The sequence below is a fragment of the Acromyrmex echinatior genome, chromosome 4 (assembly GCF_024713525.1).
Source record: "Acromyrmex echinatior isolate Ae372 chromosome 4, ASM2471352v2, whole genome shotgun sequence".
NCBI classification, from domain to species: Eukaryota; Metazoa; Arthropoda; class Insecta; order Hymenoptera; family Formicidae; genus Acromyrmex; species Acromyrmex echinatior.
The window spans coordinates 7,401,682-7,422,152 of record NC_141855.1 but is presented as its reverse complement, the minus strand read 5'-3'; the positions used below and the strand labels follow the sequence as shown (position 1 = coordinate 7,422,152).

General features: G+C 35.6%; 1 protein-coding gene across 4 annotated transcripts in view; it reads left to right on the top strand.

Annotated features, from left to right (window-relative positions):
* Positions 1-20,471, top strand: part of cv-c (RhoGTPase activating protein) — a 243,896-nt gene that overhangs the window by 205,025 nt on the left and 18,400 nt on the right. For all 4 annotated transcript variants that reach the window (XM_087405032.1, XM_087405031.1, XM_011066803.2 and 1 more), the window contains one exon: positions 11,832-11,995. In XM_087405032.1, coding sequence (XP_087261158.1) covers positions 11,832-11,995 — 164 coding nt within the window. The remainder of the gene's footprint in view (positions 1-11,831; positions 11,996-20,471) is intronic.

Below are 20,471 nucleotides of genomic sequence, written 5' to 3'. Positions count from 1 at the left end.
AGAAAATAATTCGTTCATAATTCTTTCTTCAAGATGGACATTTATGATATTACGGATGTTTCGTAACAACTGTTCGTTATTTTATTGAAATGGTTCTTGGCATCAGTTTTTTTTTCTGTGTTACACAAGAGTTTGTAATTCGCAGAATTAGCTATATATCCAATATAATTTATACTTGTGACGTGCGTCTTCGTGGATCTGTTACGAGAGACCTCGTGCTAGCGATGGTGGAGAACTTTTTTTCGGAACCTCGCGTGACCCACTAATCGCTTTAGAGAAACAACGATCGCCTCTGAGAGTTTTCTTGGTACAAGAACCTTTCTTTACATTTGTTTTCTGTTCGCGTTAGCGACGGAAAGATGCTGCGTTGCGACGCGAAAATTAGATGTGTATTTCGGGCGATCGTAAGCTACGCGCATACAGGCTTGTCACCCCTTTTAGCTTTCGACGTTAGGGGATTTTCCCGCATTTGCTTTGTATTCGGAGATGTTGCGTTATTTATACGTCATTTACTTCTCTTTCAAAGATTACAATTTAATGCTTAGGTATTATGAGATTATTATTTTAATATAATGAAAATGTATGCAATAAATTTGTTAAAATATTGATTGCATCAATGCAGCAAAAAAAAACATTTTTTAAACAATTCTATTGTCAATTATTTTTCAAATTTATTGGATTCTGAGATTCATAAACTTTTATCAACAAATTACAATATTTTTAACTTTTAAACACTTTTCCGCATATCTGACTTTTTAATGCTTTTTCAATGTTTATAATCTTTTATTGATAAAATAAAAGTGCATACATATATTTGTTTGATATCCTTATGTTCCTTAATATCTGATTTTTCAATTGAAAAAAATTTTACAAGATGTTCATTTTTATTAAAGTTTATAAGCAATTAAATTAGGTTGTGGATACGTCATACATCAGTGTATTGTTCCTATAGTGAGACTAAAAGTTTATATATATTCAAAAATATTTCCTTTATTTTCATTTAAATCGGCGAAATTTTTTTATTCAATATTTTTTTCGCAAAAGATCATGGTTGTTTTAAAAAGTTTACAAAACTCTTTTCCATCTGCTATTAATATATGAAAAGATTTTTTTTATTGAAATATCTAAAAATGTAACCAGATCTGAAAATAATTTTATTGGCCCACAAAAATAATTATGTAGGAGCTCAAGCATAACAGTTTTGACATTTTAGCAACCAGCTTGAACGCTCGACATAATTATTTTGGTCTAATAAAATTATTTTTAGATTTGTATTTGTAGACTCCAGCAAAATTTATAAATATTCTAGCACAAAACCATTCTTTTCATGTATAAATTTTGTAGTGAAGGAAGTGTTAAATTTTGACGTTAAGATATATCGAATAAACATATTAAAATATAAATTAAAAGGAAACATATAAAAGCGACAATAAGCATCACCTGATGCAATATCGTGACAACTCGACATCGGTCACTGCACATATCATACATCCGGGGGTATTCGTCTTATTCTCGTACTACTCGGTCGCGCGGAGCGAAGTCGAGTGCAGGGCATGCACCCGTGAAATGCATCGGTTGCATCTCTCCTCGTTCCCGTTCCTCTCGTTCCCCTTCTCGTATACGAACACTGGTGCCTCTCACCGTGTATACGCTTCTTCGTGCATTTGTATGTCGACTCTTCCCCTCTTCTGAGACCAGCTGCCCCTCGGGTACGACTTCTTTCTTTCTCCCTCTCTCCCCCCCCTCTCTCTCACTCTTCCTTTGCTTCTCCATCGGCCTCTTCCCTCTCTCAGTCGCACGTTTGGTAGAGTTGTTCTTCGTGTGCCGAGTCTCTCTTCTATATCGCTGCTACGCGCCGACGACCGCTAGTGGAGAGCCGACCGGCGGAAGAGTCACTACGTTCGCTCGGAATTACAATTGCTCGCGTACGAAGCGCTCGTCATTCATCGCTCATTGCTCCGAATCGCATGGCACTTCGAATTGCGTGCGTCTCACGCGCGCCAAGTCGCACGTCTTCAAATTGCACGCGCTTCCACTCGTGACCCAAGGTGCGAACAGGACGAGACTTTTTGAAATAAACATCTCGGTGCCGCGTCGAGGAAGGCCAGTGATCCGATCGATGCCCGCAAGTGCAGTAGCATCGTCGAGAGCACTAATCATTCGCAGTGATTGAAAAGAGCTTTGAATATCGTGGGAACGGCGACGGTGGTGGAAAAATTATGGAAAATCGTGCGAGTGTCTGACAATTCGAAGAGATGATTTATTATAAGTGGCAAGTGCGACTGGATTATTTTTGAATAGTTGTTTAACGATGATTGATTAAGACATAACTCGGATGGGCTGATACAAATTTGAAGTAAATACCGTAAATGTGTATCGATACTCTTATTCCTATCGCGAGCCATGACGGGTGTCGATGACCGAGGACCGCCAGCTGGAGTCGCGATCGATAAAGTTTGACATGGCGCAAAAATATTGATACGTGCGATCTGTCAATTTGTCGTTCGATCACCGAGAATCGATAACATTCCGCTTTATTACCCTGACGCGCGTCAATAGTTCGGTTCTCCGTGAAATTGCGTGCATTTCACGCGATTTGCGGGCCATCTGCAAACTGTGGGATTTTCACTGCGGAGAGAGAGACTCCTCGGTAGCGGAGCGATTAAGATCGATCTCTGGATCTCTGGGTATAGATCTCGTGTAAGGCGCGCCTAGTAGTCGGTACGATCGATCGATCGTGCTACCATGAGACTGTGTGGGTGAGAGATTAGGAGTTGGCTGGTAGCCATGAGTCGCGTCGGATTCCATACGTTCGTGTGACAGAGCAAGGAGGGACATTTCGCCGTTTCCGTGGAGAGGAGAAGTTCGTCGCCCGCGCGCGGTGCGGTCACGGATGTGCCGACGTTGCCTCAGCGGAGACATGAAAGGTAAACAGAACATCGTTGGCGCGTTAATCGACAATCAGTCTCACAATCGTCTGATTTACGCCTTTGTAATTTATTTATCGTCTACGAGCACGGTTTATAGCTTTTATCTTATCTCTCGGCTCTCGGTGTGTACTCGACATTTTGTTCCCGCGTCGAGCGCTACACGCTCCATCGGGCAATAATGTCGCAACATTCCAGGCCGGGATCACCGCGCCAGGCCGGCCAAGAATTGAAAATTTTGCAATAATTCCAGCTTAAACGATAAAATCCATGAATTTCGCAAGCGAGCCCTCTTGACGAAATGAAATGTTCTAATGTTAAGTTCCGTTAACTACTCGTGCAAACGTGAATATACTCATTCGCGTTATAACGACTTTACTATGCAAATTGTAGATTTTTCTCTCTGTCAGGATTTGTATTTGCATCTTGCTTTTTTATATTTAGTTTAAATATTGCTGATATATTTAAACTTCATTTGAAAACTATATTATTTTTTTACTTGCTACTTGTTTAAGTTTCCAAGATTGCATATGTACATATTAATATATAATATATACTTACAATTAGTGCTAAATCACTTGATATCAAGATACTTATTGTAGAATTAAAACGTGTGATAATACAGACTGATATGCCATAATTATTATAGTAATAATAATTATTTTATTAATAATTCTGAATTTCAAAATAATTAAAAATAATATCAACTCTATTAAAAATTAAAACTAATTAAAAACAAACTAATTAAAAATAATTCTAAATATACTGAATGAAACAATGTAACATTATAAATCGTGAGAACGACATGATGTCGCACGAATGTTACGCGCATCTAATTAAAAAAATTATATTGGAAAAATCACGGAAAATAGTTCGTGTGCGCTCGTATTTTCACGTAGGAGTGAACACCCATCGATACGTATCATCCTGCTGCAGCAAGCCACGCAAAAATCATGATAATTAGTTTGCCAGCGGCGTAATAATCGCGAGTGAAGTCACCCGTATCTAAAAGGACAATCTCATGTCATACCGCTGCGGTACGTAGGCGTAATTATAGTCCGGCTGTAAATAAAAACACTCGTCCTTCGTTTAGTATCGACATCGACTATCCTGCGACGAAGATTCTTCCTTCATTCGAAGATATACTATATATAATGTCCGCGATTTGAGTCTCCTCTCGACTATTACGTAAACGCGTATCAAAATTCACGACGGATACTTCGATGCTGTTACACGAATCCAGTTTTAAATGTGACATCGCCATGATCGTGGGAAAAGATATTTTATCGGAGATGAGATTGAACCTATCACTCAATCACTCAACCTATCATGAATTATCGTGTAAATTGAAAATTAAACAAAAGTGTAATTATAGAGAAAATATAAAATATTTAAAATAATAGAGAGAGAAGTGTTCAATAAAAAGAATATTTTAACAAATCTATAAAAATATAATTTTTACAAAAATTAAGGATTAACTAGAATGTCTGAAACCACAACTTAGAAATTAATAATTAATTATCAATGATAAAATTAATTGGCGATCAATTTAATCTGTGATAACATTTCAGTTACAGTTTGATTATGTTTCAAAATTCGACAGTAATTGGTGTGCAATTTATATAACTGAAAGATATATTTAAAATTTATATATAAATTAATATATAGACACTAAAATCTATTCTCGATCTTCTTCACTCATTTGATAATATTATTAATTTTTTATTATTTGAATTTAAGATGATTAAAAAATGTGTATATATATATATATATATCTACATACATATATATGATCTTGAATTTACTTTTGCATTTTTTATTATATTTTAATAATAAATAGAAGAAAATTTGATTTGTTTTATGTAGATAAATCTATTTGATCATCACTAGTCTTTAATTTTTTATGTTTTAATTTAATTGAATGTAGAAAATTATTTGACAACGTACATTAATAGAATGACATTTTATTATGTAAGAGTGATGTTTTCACGATAAACAGTATGATATTCAATAGCATTTGACATACAATGTGCATTGTAACATAATAACAATTGTAACGTGTGCATAATGACGTTTACAAATCTAATATCTTCGTAAATGATAGATGCGACCCTTATAATAGTGTTACGATATAATTGATGAATTTTCAATACAGCTTCGCAATTCCGCGAGAGTACCGCTCCATAACTCATCCATAATTATTTTAATAAACTTTACAGTGGAATAAAATTAAACCGCCGTATTAAAGCAAAACATAATCAATTATCCACAGATTTTGTTATTTGACAATTCTCGACATCGTGCGTTATTCTAGTGAATTTTTACAATTTAACTGAAAATACTGCTAAATTTATTGCATTCACAGTGAATATCATTGCAGTTCGCAGAAAGATACTTGACGCAGTTTATGCGCAGTTTAATGCATGCACTGCGCAGTACATATATAAACATATTTACGTCATTGTGTCAGAAATGCTGTGCTGGCGGAGAAATCAAATTTCGCAAAAGAATAGCACGGTTGGTGTCATTTCACACGATTAGTCGTAAACAAATCGTATTCGCGAATATGATCGCATAATATTCGTGTATCGCGATCATGAAACGCAATAATTTTTGATACGAACGAGTCATAGCGTTGCAATTGCGTATGTTTAAAACGTTTCTTCGTGCACTTGTCTGCACGCGTTCGAGTATTTACTCGCGACGGATTTATCATAGATTTCGTAATAATCGAAACGAGATAGACAACGTTTCGTTGGCATCACCGCAACCCCTGGCGGGAGTGCAAATGTCGTGAACGCGACGGATACGATACAGTGTCAAGGGTTGCATTCCTTCATCGCTGACGCATAGCGCCAGGAATTTGTGAGTTTGCACAGATAACACGGCGCAGCTACCTCAGATTATTTTTATCTAACCCATTCTTTATTTGCTTCCATTCATATTTGCGTAAAAATACGTATTCGCAATAAAAAGTCGCTTCATTTAGAATTGATCTTTTCTAAAATATTACAGTATTAATTAAATTCATTTAAAATCATTAGTTATATTACGTAGCCGGAAAGAATACGTTTCTCATATTAAACTAAAATAATTAACATTGAAAATTAAGTTTGAATATGTGCTGTACACTTATCAATTTTTTTATTAATAATTTCAACCTCTCTTCTATGCAGCCACATCAACAAAATCCAACTGTTCATCTTTGCATGATTTATTTACGATATATAATCCTAATTTAAATGTTTCCGAGTTCAAAGTTAAGTCGCTTCGCGACTGATTATGTGAGAGATAATCATTAGCTCTCGCCAAACTCTCCGACAAATTTTCCTTCGTAAAGTCCAAACCGTAGCTCATCAATAATCCGTAAGGCCTTTAATTAGGTTCGAAAATAAAAAAGAAGATATTGGTCGGAAAAATTTTATACGCTCAATCAAGAATCGCATCGATTCTAGCACGGAGTTTCTCGCTAAAGAGGTCGAAAAACAGCCTTAATTTTTAGGCGTTTAATCGTCGATAAATTAATACCGATGAACACGGTTTGCGCGTTTCCCATTTGATTTGTTGGTCAGAATCGTCGTTCAAATGTGTATATGATTTATGTATGTAGGTGTGCGTATGTGTGCCTATTTGACTCGTTAGAAACGTGAATCTCGAACGATGTTAGGTTTCGCACGGTGAGTCAGTAGAGCTGACCGTTGCTCAAGTCGAGGCTCCCATAAACATGTCACGGCGCAATGCAGCCGGACAGGAGACATTGCGACGCGCGATGCAGCGACCCACATGCCAAAAACGGGAAGAGGAATGGCACGAAACCGGCCAACGGGCCGTTCCAACTGCAAAGTTGCATTTACGCCCTCGAAGAATTCACGACGTGAACAGCTGATGCCTCTCATATATACGAAAGCATCTGGCGAACAACGGTTACTATTCAAACCATTAGCTTCGTTGGTGTGTTGGCCTGGTCGTAACAATTTTTAAATTAGATACGTATTATAATATTGGAAAAATATTACAATACATTTAATGTCGTAAAATCATTTTTTTAATTATTTTTAATATCGAAATATAATTTTGTATTGTAATATTTTAATACAACTTGAAAGCTTAAAACTTGTAGCTTCGGCACATACTTACCTTATTTGAAATTTCTTTAATAAAAAAAAAATCACGTGAGAAAAGGCGCGGCGTATTGCGTGGCTATAAGTATTTATGCTGGCACGTTTATTAAGGGTTAAGGACGATCGATCGATATTTATCGTATTATATCAACACGTTCACTTCAATTACTTAATACTAACAGCCGTAGTGGTATCGATAATATAATTACATAACACTGGCGTGAGCAATTAGGATACTAGGCGTGAGAGGGACTTACGAGACGGTGTGGGACTTTCACTTTTTGCAATGCGCGTGGGAGACAAGTGGCTTTATAAAACTTTAATTTAATTTGTGCGTGCTGCGCGGTTCGGTCCACTGCCGCAGCCTACAAACGAATTCCGAGCGACGTAACCGCCACAGCGACCCAGATGCCAAAAGCGGGAAGAAGAAATGGTACAGCTTGGTAAACGACAAGGTTTATTCTCTTAAACTATCATATAAACGTTCCGTTCGCTGCAGCAACGCGATTGTGCAATTATTTTTATAAACGTATCTTTAATACAGAAAATAAACACACTCATGATCGTCGTGAATTTTACGCGGAACAATCAGGATGAGTGATTTAGAAATAGACTAAAATTTGTTAAGTAATAAAAAAATTAGTTCTCTATCTATCTAATAAATTCTATTCTCTATCTATCTAAAAAATATTACAATAATATTACAATAAAATAATATAATTATTACTTATTTGATTATTTCTAATATGACAAGAAGAAGTCTTTATTAACTGTATTCTTAAATTTTAGAAAAGTTTTATTAAACTATCAAAAAGTCATTATTATAAAAAATTTGTAAATATCTATGTTTGAAAGAGATTATATCTTTTCGATCGTATATTCGAGTATACCGAATACGTGATCGTAAAAGCTTTGAAACTATCAGCTCTAAACTGACAGCTCTAATACGTCGGCAGGTCTGGCGAACGCGAGAGTTTACGCACGCATACGTGCGTGCGAACTTACGCGTGCACGAGCGTATGTGTTAGACACAAACGTACGTATATACGTGCACGGTACCACGTACAAAGTGCACGATTGATCATAACTCAGACGAGTTCTCGCGATCGAAGCGCACTATGAATAGTAGCTAATTGACCCAGTTGAACCCGAGTCGGTCGGCGCAAGGCACGATATAAATACCGATACTGATACCGCCCATCGAACACGTACGGGAATCACGCGACTCACGTGCACACACGCGCACACGCGCGATCTTGCAAGGATATTACCGCGGGTCGTGTCCACGGAGGATCTCCTCGGCCGATCCTTCGTGGAATTCCAGCGACGCGACCGAATGTGGGTGTCGTGTCTGACGATCGGCGTGATAAATTAAGGATGTGATCCGATCGATCACATCGCCATTCTTGGCCCAATACGCCGTCTGATAAATTTATCAAGTCGCTCGCCGAGTGAATTTTTGTGTCTCGCGAACGACAACGAGTTGCCATTATAAAATTGATCCTTTTTTTGACCTTGGTAAAGAAGATGTGTGTGAAAAATGAGAATCGGAAAGGACGATATAAAAAGGAGAAACATGAAATATCTTCCACAAGGCAGACGAGTATATGCAGAATTTACTCGATCCCTTAATGGCATGGTCGGGATGTGACTTACGGCTTCATCGGTCAAAGAATTTGTTGTCTTATTGCAATTATTTGAAGCCAATTAGTAATGTGTTTTTATCTGTAAATAAACAAGAAGTTTCATTATATATATTTTATTCAATATTAGATGAAAAAGATTATTGAAGTTAATTAGTAAAGTTTTGTATTTTTTCATCTGTAAATAAAATTTTAAAAATAAGTAGATAAAGAAGTTTGATTAAATGAAAAAAATCGGATTCGGATCCTATCCTGTCTCTCTCAATACGGCCTGAAAATCCACCTTGTCATTAGAAAATTAACATACATCAATAGCAATTTTTTACAGCGATAAACAAACAGATCGGTATTTGCTGCTAGTCATTATCATGATTCCGACGAGTGAAAGTTCACATGTTAATTGATTCGTCAGACGAGCAACGTATACATGGTCTGTGAGTTTCCCGGTAAAACATGATTAGTTCGTAACTAGTATATCCAGGAAGCGAACGCCGATCATTAACTTAAATCTATCGATAGTATCATAAAATCCTTAACGAACGATCTGGTAGCTAGGAAATATTATCGACTTGTGATGCGTAGCTGGCGAAAGATATAAATATAAAGATATGCACATGTGCAATGAATCAAATCATTCTTCATCGAATAACATTGACACAAGCATCATTCTATATTCTCATCAGTTGACACTCTTTATTGGGATGCTTGCCAAACATATCATAGTCTCAAGATATATTTTACACTTTTATATAACTTCAAAAAGCTCAATAAATTTGCCAATGAGAACTTTTGCCTGTTTTGCATTCGGTATATCAAATCACGTCTGCAGTGAATGATAATGAGATGAAAATTGCTACGGCGGTTTATAGTTGTTAGACGGACACGTTTATCGTATTCGAAGTACATATTCGAATACTGCAAAAACTTCTAACTGCACGGCGTGAAGAAATGTTAACGGTTGGAAAATACAAATGCGCGTTTAAGCGTTTCGAAGAAGGAGCGAATAAGTCGGTAGATAACCGGTTAATTTATCTGCTATCAAGTAACATTAGGAACTGCTCGAAGTCATTAATCATCTTTATGCTTTAATAAGTGAAAATATACATGGGCGAAATACGCGCGCTTATAGTTCCCATAGTAGACGGAATTTGTTTTAATTACCAAGCTTGTTTACGAGAAACTCTAATTTCCTTAATGGAACATTATGGCAACGCCCTCTCTCTTTGATATTTTGTGCGAAGGTATAAATAAGGTGGAATAATATTTTTAATATAACGAACGTACATAAACTCTTTCACAAAAAAATTTCGGTACCACGAAAACGTTTGCTGTTGCTTATTAAAGAACCGTTCTACTTTAAGAGTCGAATCGATTCTGGGATCCCGGTTAAAGATCATAGATCCAAGATCTGGTTCAGAAGATCTAGGCCAACGTTGCGCAAATCATGTGTGACAGGAATCTTTCGAACTTTTACGAAAGATCACAGTGACATATTTACGAAAAAATTGTAAAAATATAGAGAAAATCACAATTTTAATTTTTGCTAACAATAGAAGTGAATCTTTTTTTACTATTATTGCTCCTGCAGAAAATAAAAAAGAAATAATACTGATATTTTTTATTTGCAAAAATTTATTATTGTGACAATTTTATTACATGTAAAATAGATTTTATATATATATATATAAATAGATTATATATATATATATATATATATATATATATATAAAACATGATTTTTAAAAATCTGAAATAACCTTTTTTTGTTCGCAAATTTTATTATATTAAAATATTTATTGTAAGGTTTCAATGGATGTTCATGTTAATATAATAGCATAGCATTTATTTTTCGAAGTCATATTACAATGATATTTAACAATTTTCGTACAGGATAGCCATGTAGTTACAGAATTTATAAGTTTTCGTATATTTTTATATTTCAATTTTTATATATAATAATTTTGTTTATTTTTTTTTCCGTGATAAAAGAAATGTTTCTGTTTAATATTACAAATGCGTTATTTGATTGCACTTTAATTAAATTTATAAGATAATGTAAGAAATTAATTGTAGAGAAATGTTTCAGACATTATAAAATATAAATTTAATAGTATACCATAATAATGAATCTATGTAGAAATAAAACGCGCGTTTCTACTTTTTAATTTCGAATTCAAACATTTTGTACTTGTAAAAAAATGAAGAATTGAACGGAGCAACAACAGCACAATCAATATGTAATGGATCTTCGAATTCACAAGGAGATTAATGTTCATGGACTAAATTGACATGGCTTTAGTTTATTCACAGCGTATATATCTGTACGCATTTAGTGTATTCGACGTAAATGCATTATTTGATTGAAGTTTAAGTAAATTTACAAGAAATTAATTATAAGTTAGACATTATAAAATTTAGTAGGCTGTTATAAAAATAACCATATAGAAATGAAATACATGTTTCTAGTTTTTTATTTCCAATTCAAACGTTTTGTGTAAAAAAATACAAGAAGAATTAGGCGACATGACAACGGTATATCAACATGTGATGGGCCTTTTTTGAATTCACAAGGAGATTAATGACTTTGGACTAAATAGACATGGATTTGGTTCATTCACAGCGTATTCCATGTACGTATTTAGCGTATTCCAAAGTATCAAAAATATGTCAATCAAAAATATGTTTTAAACATTATATAGAATTTAGTGGGATGATCATAATAATGACCATATGATATAAGAAATGAAACATGCGTTTTTACTTCTTTATTCAAACGTGTTGTGTAAAAAAAAATACAAGAAGAAGATTAAGCGGCACAACAACTGTACAATCAATATGATGAGCCCTTTTCGAATTCACGAGGAGATTAATGCCCATGGACTAAATGAATATGAGTTTGGTGGATGAGTTTCCATTCATGGCGTATCGTGTTTATCGTATTTGATAATAATCGAACGATTCTGAATGCGTTGCAACAAACAAACGCAGCTGATACGAATGTTTTTGACGATATCAAATATCGCTGCGACGTACTTTTTTGTTAACGCAAATACGCGCATAAACGCGATACCTTATCCTATCTTTTGCGATAATCGAGTGCGCGAATCGAGGAATGACGATCCACTATTTTCGTGTTTCAGACTATCAGTTTCCGATTGACGTTTCCGGCGTAGCCAAGGACCACCCTTTCCTCGAGGCCGACTCACTGCAGAGCCTTTTCCGGCGTCTGCACGCCCTTAATCGTTGCGCCAATATGAAACTCGACACGCATCACACGCACCACAGCACGAGCCATGGCAAAAGCGTGAGTACACGTCGAATTACTCGATACGAAGCACGTACGGGAAGTGTTATGCAAACGCGCGGATACGCAAAGATGCGACGGAGCATTTCAATGAGAGTTCAATTAATCTTATTGGAATTAAGCCCAATTTTATTACTATCGACTTTCGCATTTTACGTAATTTTCGTTCTAAAGAGATTTGCAGGAATTACTTCAATTTCGTTGCTTTTACGCTATTTTTTGCCCTATTTCTCGGTAAATTTATTTTTCTTTCCTTCGCAATTTCTATCTTTTCAAATTCTCATCGCATCTTTCGAGCGCTCTCTTGAGAATTTCCCAATAGACGGTGAGATCTAGAGGCGATCTCAAGACGGAAATGTCAGATTAGGCTGGAGGTCGATTGGAGAAGACAAGGGTAGCTATTTAAATATTTCTGAGAATTCCATGATCACAAGTGGAACGATTCGAATCTCATATTACAAAGAAAAAAAAAGTTTTTTCACTGACATCACACGTGGATTTCTATGTTATTAATATTTATCGTTGCTTTATATATTATCTACTTCATATATTATTTAAACACAGCCGCCGACATATTTTATCTACTTTTTAACTCAAACTTGAAATTCTAACAAATATAGCAATTATCGTCTATCACTATTGTCATCTAAATATCAGTTTAATCACGCAGGAAACACAAAAACGTCGTTCAGTTTCTATTTATCTTTACTGATTCTAGCCAAGAAGGCTAGAACGTCAACTGTATTGCTTTAAAGGAAAACAACCTAAGTTAATATATATAATTAGATGCAAATAATAAATAGCACATAATTGCAATATAATTGCTCTTAGTTGCTAGATTTTAAAGAATTTAAATTGAAAAATAGATAAAATATGTCAGTTTACATATACGCTTACAAACCAACTTAACTCCATCTCATTGATATTCTTGCTTGATAATCTATGATGTATGATAATGATATATCGATATTTGAACCACACATTATTATAGCTTTTATGACACGTTCGCACATATGGTCATTGCTATGCGCTGGACGAAAGCATCCGTGTTATTCTTACGACTATCCGTGGAACAGTGAATAAACGAATGGAATAACAATTAACGATTGTCACGTGACGGGGATAAACTAGTAGTTAATTACTTTGGAAAGCGCGCGCTGGAGTACGCAATTGAATGTATCGTAACGCCGTGAATAGCAATACACGTAGTAATTTGGAAACTTGTAAAATTTGTCATGTTATTTATTATATTATTGCGAAAATATTTGTCATTTTTTTTTATTACGATAAATGTCATGATTGCAACTAAGAGACAACTTGATGTTACTTTCAATTAATTGAATGTTTTTAGATAAAAATCTAAAGGCAAATCTATCTCAGGCAAATTATAACTCAAAAAAGTGTTTCTGCATCTCCTCATATTTCCACGAACTTTACTTCGCACGTCGCTGAGATAATCAGCTGTATTATACGAGCGGTCGGAGTACGATGACCTACAATCATGTCATTCCGACTTCACCCATCGCGTATCACGTGGATTAAATACAGCTAAGCCGAAATAAGCGCAGCGAATCTACGAGTCGGCCGATGATCATAAAGATCAATCTATGCGAATTATCAAGTGGGAGTGTGGAAGTTACCGGGTTGCTCTCTCGAGGAAGTATTCACCGTAACTCTGGTGAAGGAGCACGCATCGCAAATCAGAGTTAAAAGCATTTCGACGGAGTCTAAATCAATTATATCCGGCTCGGTCGACCGAGATCGCGTGGATCGATCTGTGCGATCGCGAAAGGAGAATCGTTCGGATTTATACACGTGTAGAATGTACCGACGCCACAAAAGAGATGATATCATGGCAAATCGATCGTGTCTTTGTAGACGCTGAGTTTCGACATTGATTTGTGTATCGTATCGCGTATCGATCTTGGTTTTGAGAAGCAGTGAATAATGGATCGATCGGCCGCGGTTGCAATCCATCGATAAGCTCCTTGGAGTTTGCTCTATCGCGCGTGACGAACCGAAAGCAGGCTATTATCCGGTCGTCTGTATGCCAATATTTTTCTGTAGGAAGATATTAACTTTCGGAAGAGTTGCTCTCCGGTGAGGTCAATTCATAACGCATTGTCCCAGATATATCCAACGATAACTTCGAAGAATTTTTTTTTGTACTCTTTTTCTTGCACGATATTTAATATAAAATTTTATTTTTAATAAAAAAAATAAACTCATCTTTAAAATTGTTCATTTTATTTCTATGATATTTTTCGGTATGCTGGAGCATTTTACGTAAAAACGCGCTTTCCTTTCTGCTACGTAATGTAACCTACCAAGCAAGGATTATTTTTTTATTATTGGGATCTGTCGCAACTAACATTTTAAAAAAAACTTTGAAATGATCGATAGATAGTACTACGGTATTGAGTGTGATCGACGACTTTCACGTCCATAAAGGGCTCACGCATATGCGTGTACGTGCGTGTTTGCCAGCAACAGCTGCGACAAGTGGCAAGCTCTTACCGGAAGTCGGATCGTTACGCACGGTTGTATGTTTAATAAATAGAAAATTTATCTGGCGATCGTGCGCGAAACGAGCTGTGGAAAAAACTGGCGTGAGGATTTTTCAAACAAATGTCCTTAGATGGGGAGAAAGCGTGTTTTACGCGTTCGGTATGAATGAATATACGTATTCGAGGCGTCTGCTGATGCGCGAAAGTCTCGCCAAATTTGTAGCCACGGTGACTCGCAAGATATTGCGAAGCCGATTAGATGACTGTCAGATCGTCGCCTTTCTGAACAAAGAATATCCGTTACGAATACTTTGTGCATACGTCGAATATGATCGATGGAAGATTTCATGCTTGAAATGAAACATTGCATACGATTTTGATTGAAAAAAATTACAAATATTTTTTATGTTAATTCTTGATAAATATAATATTATGTAACAGAAATATAATTCTTAAAATAAATATCGGAATATAAAATGTAATAACATAAAAGTATGTAATATAAAAGTTTAGTCTCATTTATTACGAGACAAGCACACTTCAAAATTCTTATGTGAAAATGAATGAATATGCAAACTTTCAAGTAGAGAATCCGGCAAGAATTGTCAGATTTCCAAATATTAAAGTTCTAAGAAGATTATAGAAGATTTAATGTTCCAGAGTTGTTGAACTGCAAAAGTAAATACATTAGTAGTTATGACGCGTTTAATTTTAATTAGATCAAGCGATTTTCTGGCGATTAATGAAACCTCGTTGAAGGAATACCTGTGAATTGACCGCTGAATTGAGATTAATCAAAATGTACCAGAAAATGTCGCGACGGAAAGTGCCAAGTTCATAAAGCGGTTTATTTTCTGCCTACGTTTTACTATTTTGTTATCGCATTGACCTGGTTTACGCCCAAGGTTCATTGATTCTCGCGTAAGCCATTTTATTCGTCTATCTTAGACCTCGGTTATTAAATTGCTGTCACCTTCATACGGACAGTATTATACTTACATAGTAACACAAGGTTACCTACTATTAGGTAAGATCAATTTACAAATGCCAAAACTGAGTATGACGTGCCGTGTTGACAAGCCAAAATAATCTCTCGATTATTTCGTGATAATGAAGATGTATAGCAATTAATGTAATGTCTTTTTTGCGGTAGGAATATGAAAAGATAAAAATATAAAGAATTAAGAGATAATATTTAAGATAATATCAATCCTTCATCACAATGTAAAATTTCATTCTTATCCGCAATCTGTGTTTTTAAACTTCATTACAGATTTTTATATTATTCTAAACTGTAAAAAAATCTGAAAAAATTTTTACATACTTGTAAAAGCTTTAACGAGTTTGTACTATATATAATATTATAAAAGTTGGATTGTATTTTATTTATTTTTTATATATTTAAATTTATTAACCAGAGAATTAACAATAAAAAAAAATTGTGTGTATCTTTAAAGTCCATTAAAAACATTAAAAGATATTTTTTTTTATTTCTTTTAGAGAATTATAAGAGAAGATTTTGAGCATATTCCTTTAGCCCATATAATTTGTAATCGCATGTGTATGTATAAAACAGCAGGTTTAACATGTGAAATTTATTTAATATTATGAGATAAAGATGAATACCTGTTACTTCCTCATATTTTTCCTCTTTATCTCAACAACATCAACAAAATTGAACTGTTCGGCCAGAAGGTGCTGTAAAAGGAATTTTGGCTGACGTCGACCTTGCACTCCGAATGGAAAGCACTAACCGACGTATGCATTTACCGGGTGAAAGCTGGTCGTTGATGAGACATGCACACGTGAAGTGTAATGATCTTCTACCGAATCGATGGCCTTACGAAAGCAAAAGGCGGAGTGGACCCTCCGGCGTTGATGTTCTCGTGAAACGATTCTGCGAGACAAGAAGGAACGTGCTTTGCGATTGATTGATATCAGGAAGCGACACGTAACATTGTCCGTGACTGAACATTGTCGTGAGATTCTCGTTTTACAATAACGTAATCCAGCAAAATTATCACAACAGTACGGTTGCATAAATAGATCCGTTCAATTTTTGCATTTTGCCTTTATTCCAATGGATCAGGGTATGACAGTCTCTTAAAATATTCTCTTTTATTAGAATTCTAGAGTTTGAAAGAGATCAATAGAAAAACTTCAGCATAAAATTTCAGAGAGAAAGATTAAAAATTTTTAAAAATCTTAATACGTTTTTTTCAGCCTTTTTCAATTTGCGCTGCATTATATTAAATAACAAATCAAATTTTGTGAAGTATATCATTAAGCGCTCAGCATAAATCTTTAAGATATCACTAACATGACATTCAGAAATAAAAAGTAAAGTTGTACTTTTTCAATTTTTTTATTTTATTGTTTTAAAATTGATTTTATTGCGCAATGATGACATCTTTGATTAAAATAAGAGTAAATACAATTTCGATCATATTCACAATTTAAAAAAAAATTTTTTTATACTTTTTTTATACTCACTTGCTTTTTTACTTATTTCTAAATTTGTTCACTTCTTTTTATCTTCTTTACAATTTTCGCGGCACACTCAAAGACCCTTTGCGACACACTAATTTTAAAATCCTACCGTAGTAGCATGACTTTAAATTTTCAAATGATATTAGATTATGCCTACATCAATTTCACAAGATTAAAAAATTTTTTTGAAGCCGAATCTTCTCGCGCGTAACGCAAACGTATATACGCAGACAAGAGAAAGTAGAGGAATGACTGATGCGTTTTATAGGGATAATTTATACGCGAGCATCGCGCGTAACTTAATTTGGTAAAACGACGTAGCGGCGGCTGCGTATATCGTGTAAAGGAGTAGAGATATCCGGGACTTTCGCTGTCGGACGATTGGGTCCCTTTTCCTCTTTTGCCAGAGATCGTTTTCGTTCGAGATCCTCCCTATAATTGTTATTAATAAAAGCTTTCACTCTCTGCGCCTGTGACCACCGAAAATGAGATCTCTCGCGCGTCTCTCGATCCCTGTGTTTGTCGAATCAACGACAGTGGCAATTTGCGGCAATTGGGTCGCTTTAACAACGGTCGTATTATCATGCTCGATATATCGACCACGTTTTCGTGCCCTACTTCGATCTGGTTCTCGAAAATTGCTGCCTCTCCAGAGCGGTTTGAGTGGTGGAGCCGCGCCGTCTGTACTGACGAAGGCAATAAATTGATTTAGAGGAAGTGCATTTAGCTGTCTGTGCTATTTATCGTAAAGGTATCGCGTTAAAAAGATTTGACAAATGACCTGACATTTTTTATGACAGTATTATATTTTCCGAATTAATCACATTTAATCGATATTATTTTATACTGCAATTATGTTATTTTAATTAAATTTGAGATAGTTATACATCATATAAGCGTAAATAGGCAAGGCAGAATATAATGGATCAACATTTATGAAGAAAAATTCTCTTCCTAAAATACATTTAATATCAAAATTGTTGTGGTACAACAATTTATTTAATAAAGGCATATTATAATACTATCGGTTTAATGTATATATTCTTTATTTAATCAAATTCTAATATCGTGCATCACTATCTTTTAATTATTAATACACACAGTAGATATCAGAAAAACTTGTAAACTTTTAGAAAGCGCGGCAAATTAAATTGATCGTTGGCTTGTTAACTCGCGTTTACGGGAAGCATGAAAATTACTATCACGTTAAACGAGCGCACGCTAATGCTGGACAGGAATGGAAAGAGGAGATGAGACATGTAGAAGTATCATCGATGTCCTATCGTCGCGAATACAGGAGTACAACAAGCGAACTGAGAGTAATTATTTGCCGGTGCGGTAGTCAGTTTTATGCAGCCTTTTACCACGATACGGACACGTGCTTACATGATTACATGCATGTGCTTGCGCAAGGGAGAATAATTCCGGACGAAAAGAGGGAGACAGAATCCGAGTAGAGGGATTTCACGGTCAACTCATTAATTGGCAAATAGTTAATTACCGGGCAAGAAAGTTATTACAAAAGATACTCTATCCAATTGCCTTTCTACCTTTTTACGCTGCTCTTTCTTTACGCTTCGCTGTTTCAGTTTCTTCCTATTCTTCTCTGCTTCATTTTATCCCCCTCCGTATCAGTAGATGTTCCCTCATGTAGAATCCACTCCTCGGATTTTCCTTTATCAATGTTTTCGCCTGTACATGATTCTCTCATTTCACACCTGGTCTTCTTTTATCCATACCTTAAGTCTGCATTTCCTCTGCGTCTTCTTCCTTTTCTTCCTTTCCATTGCGTCCCGCCTTCTCTACCGATCTACCTTCTTCTCCTTTTGCATATGGTCGCCCCTTTTCCGTTTCCCTTTTTTCTTACGCGACGCTTTTTCTATCCTTCCAACATTACGAACGCTCTCGCATTCAGAACACCTTCAAGCAGGGGAAAGAGTAGTGGTAGGCGTAATTACATGTACGCACCCGGGTCGCCGGCGTCGGCTTCGCCGGTGCGTAAAACCTGGAAACAGGTTCGGTACACGCAACCGCGCTGGCAGACTGCGCGGCACGATTCCACGTCGCACCTGCATATCACCATTGGCAAGGCATGGTGGTAATAATCATAGAACAAGAATAGGTATTTCATTGCACATAATGGCCGGCAGACTAAATCAGGATAACCAATCAAATATTTGTCCTATATCGGAATAACCAATTAAAGGCTTATCCTAAATTTTTGATTGATCAAAGAGCAGCCACCATGTTGAAGACGACTGCATATCCTTGGGAATGAAATACTTTATATTGTTATATCATAGTAATAATACTTGGAAATTATTCCCCTAACAGAGGGTTGATAGTGACTGTAAAATATATTCGACCCATATTCAGTATCGTTTTATTAAAATAATTTAATCGAAATCATTCCGCTTAGATTCCTCACGTTTCTCCGAGATAAAAACTCTCGTAATTTCAATTTTATAATTTCATTCTGAAATCATAACTAGGAATCGTAAAGGCAAAAGGATAAGTGAATAACATTGTTCGTGTCTTGTCATCAGGTACTCGTATATATTCCTGGATTAAAACATTTCAATGACGTGGTTGAATAAATTCCGATCTTTCGAACCTCATTATACAATCGACGTCGTTCTATTATCTTTCGATGATAATACTTGCATATCTGAACGCGAATGAGAATCATAGGTGAACAGTTAACGATGAACTTAAATTGTTCAACTAAATAAAGATTGCTGATTCACGGAGACTCAGAGATATCGTATTTTCCCTCCAGCATTCAAAGGAATATCGATCATTATCCGTGGTCTTTCCGAAGCACCTCTCTCTAATCTCTTTGAAAAGTACCGCGGTTTGTCGGGAAGGCGCGACAGGGAACGAAGCGACGACAACGATGCGTCTCTCTTTCTCTCGCGCGAGTTGACAAGCGCAAACAGCCGACATTCCTCCGTCGATCGCGCAAACCGGTTGCCATAAATTCGCGCGAACGAACGCGACTTGCCCCGTTTCTACCTCCGATACCCGTATCGACGAGCGGCGCTTTTTCCCATAGTACGACGGTCGGTGTACTGTAAATTTTATGTATTTATTCGGAAAAAGGCAGCTCAAACTGTATAATGCGTCTCATTAAGCAGAAATTCATTTACGGCATTTGTGTTCTAACTTTATTGCACTTCCTCTTACTCTACTGCTTTATAATTAATCTACAATCGAGTTTTACTTAACAATTTTTGTACAGAAATTATTTTTATTAATTCTTTATGACTCTGAATATTTTTATAAAATAGTATTTATATATTGCAAAAATATTCAGAGTGTTATCTTTTCAAGATATTCAGAAAGGATTTCATTATTTTTTACCCCTTCAAGATTTATTTTGTAAAAGTTTCTAAAATTTTTGAATTTTTCATAAATTAGATTACGAGTGATATTTTTATTACAAGCAGAGGTACTTTTAATCTACAGTCTAAGTATAT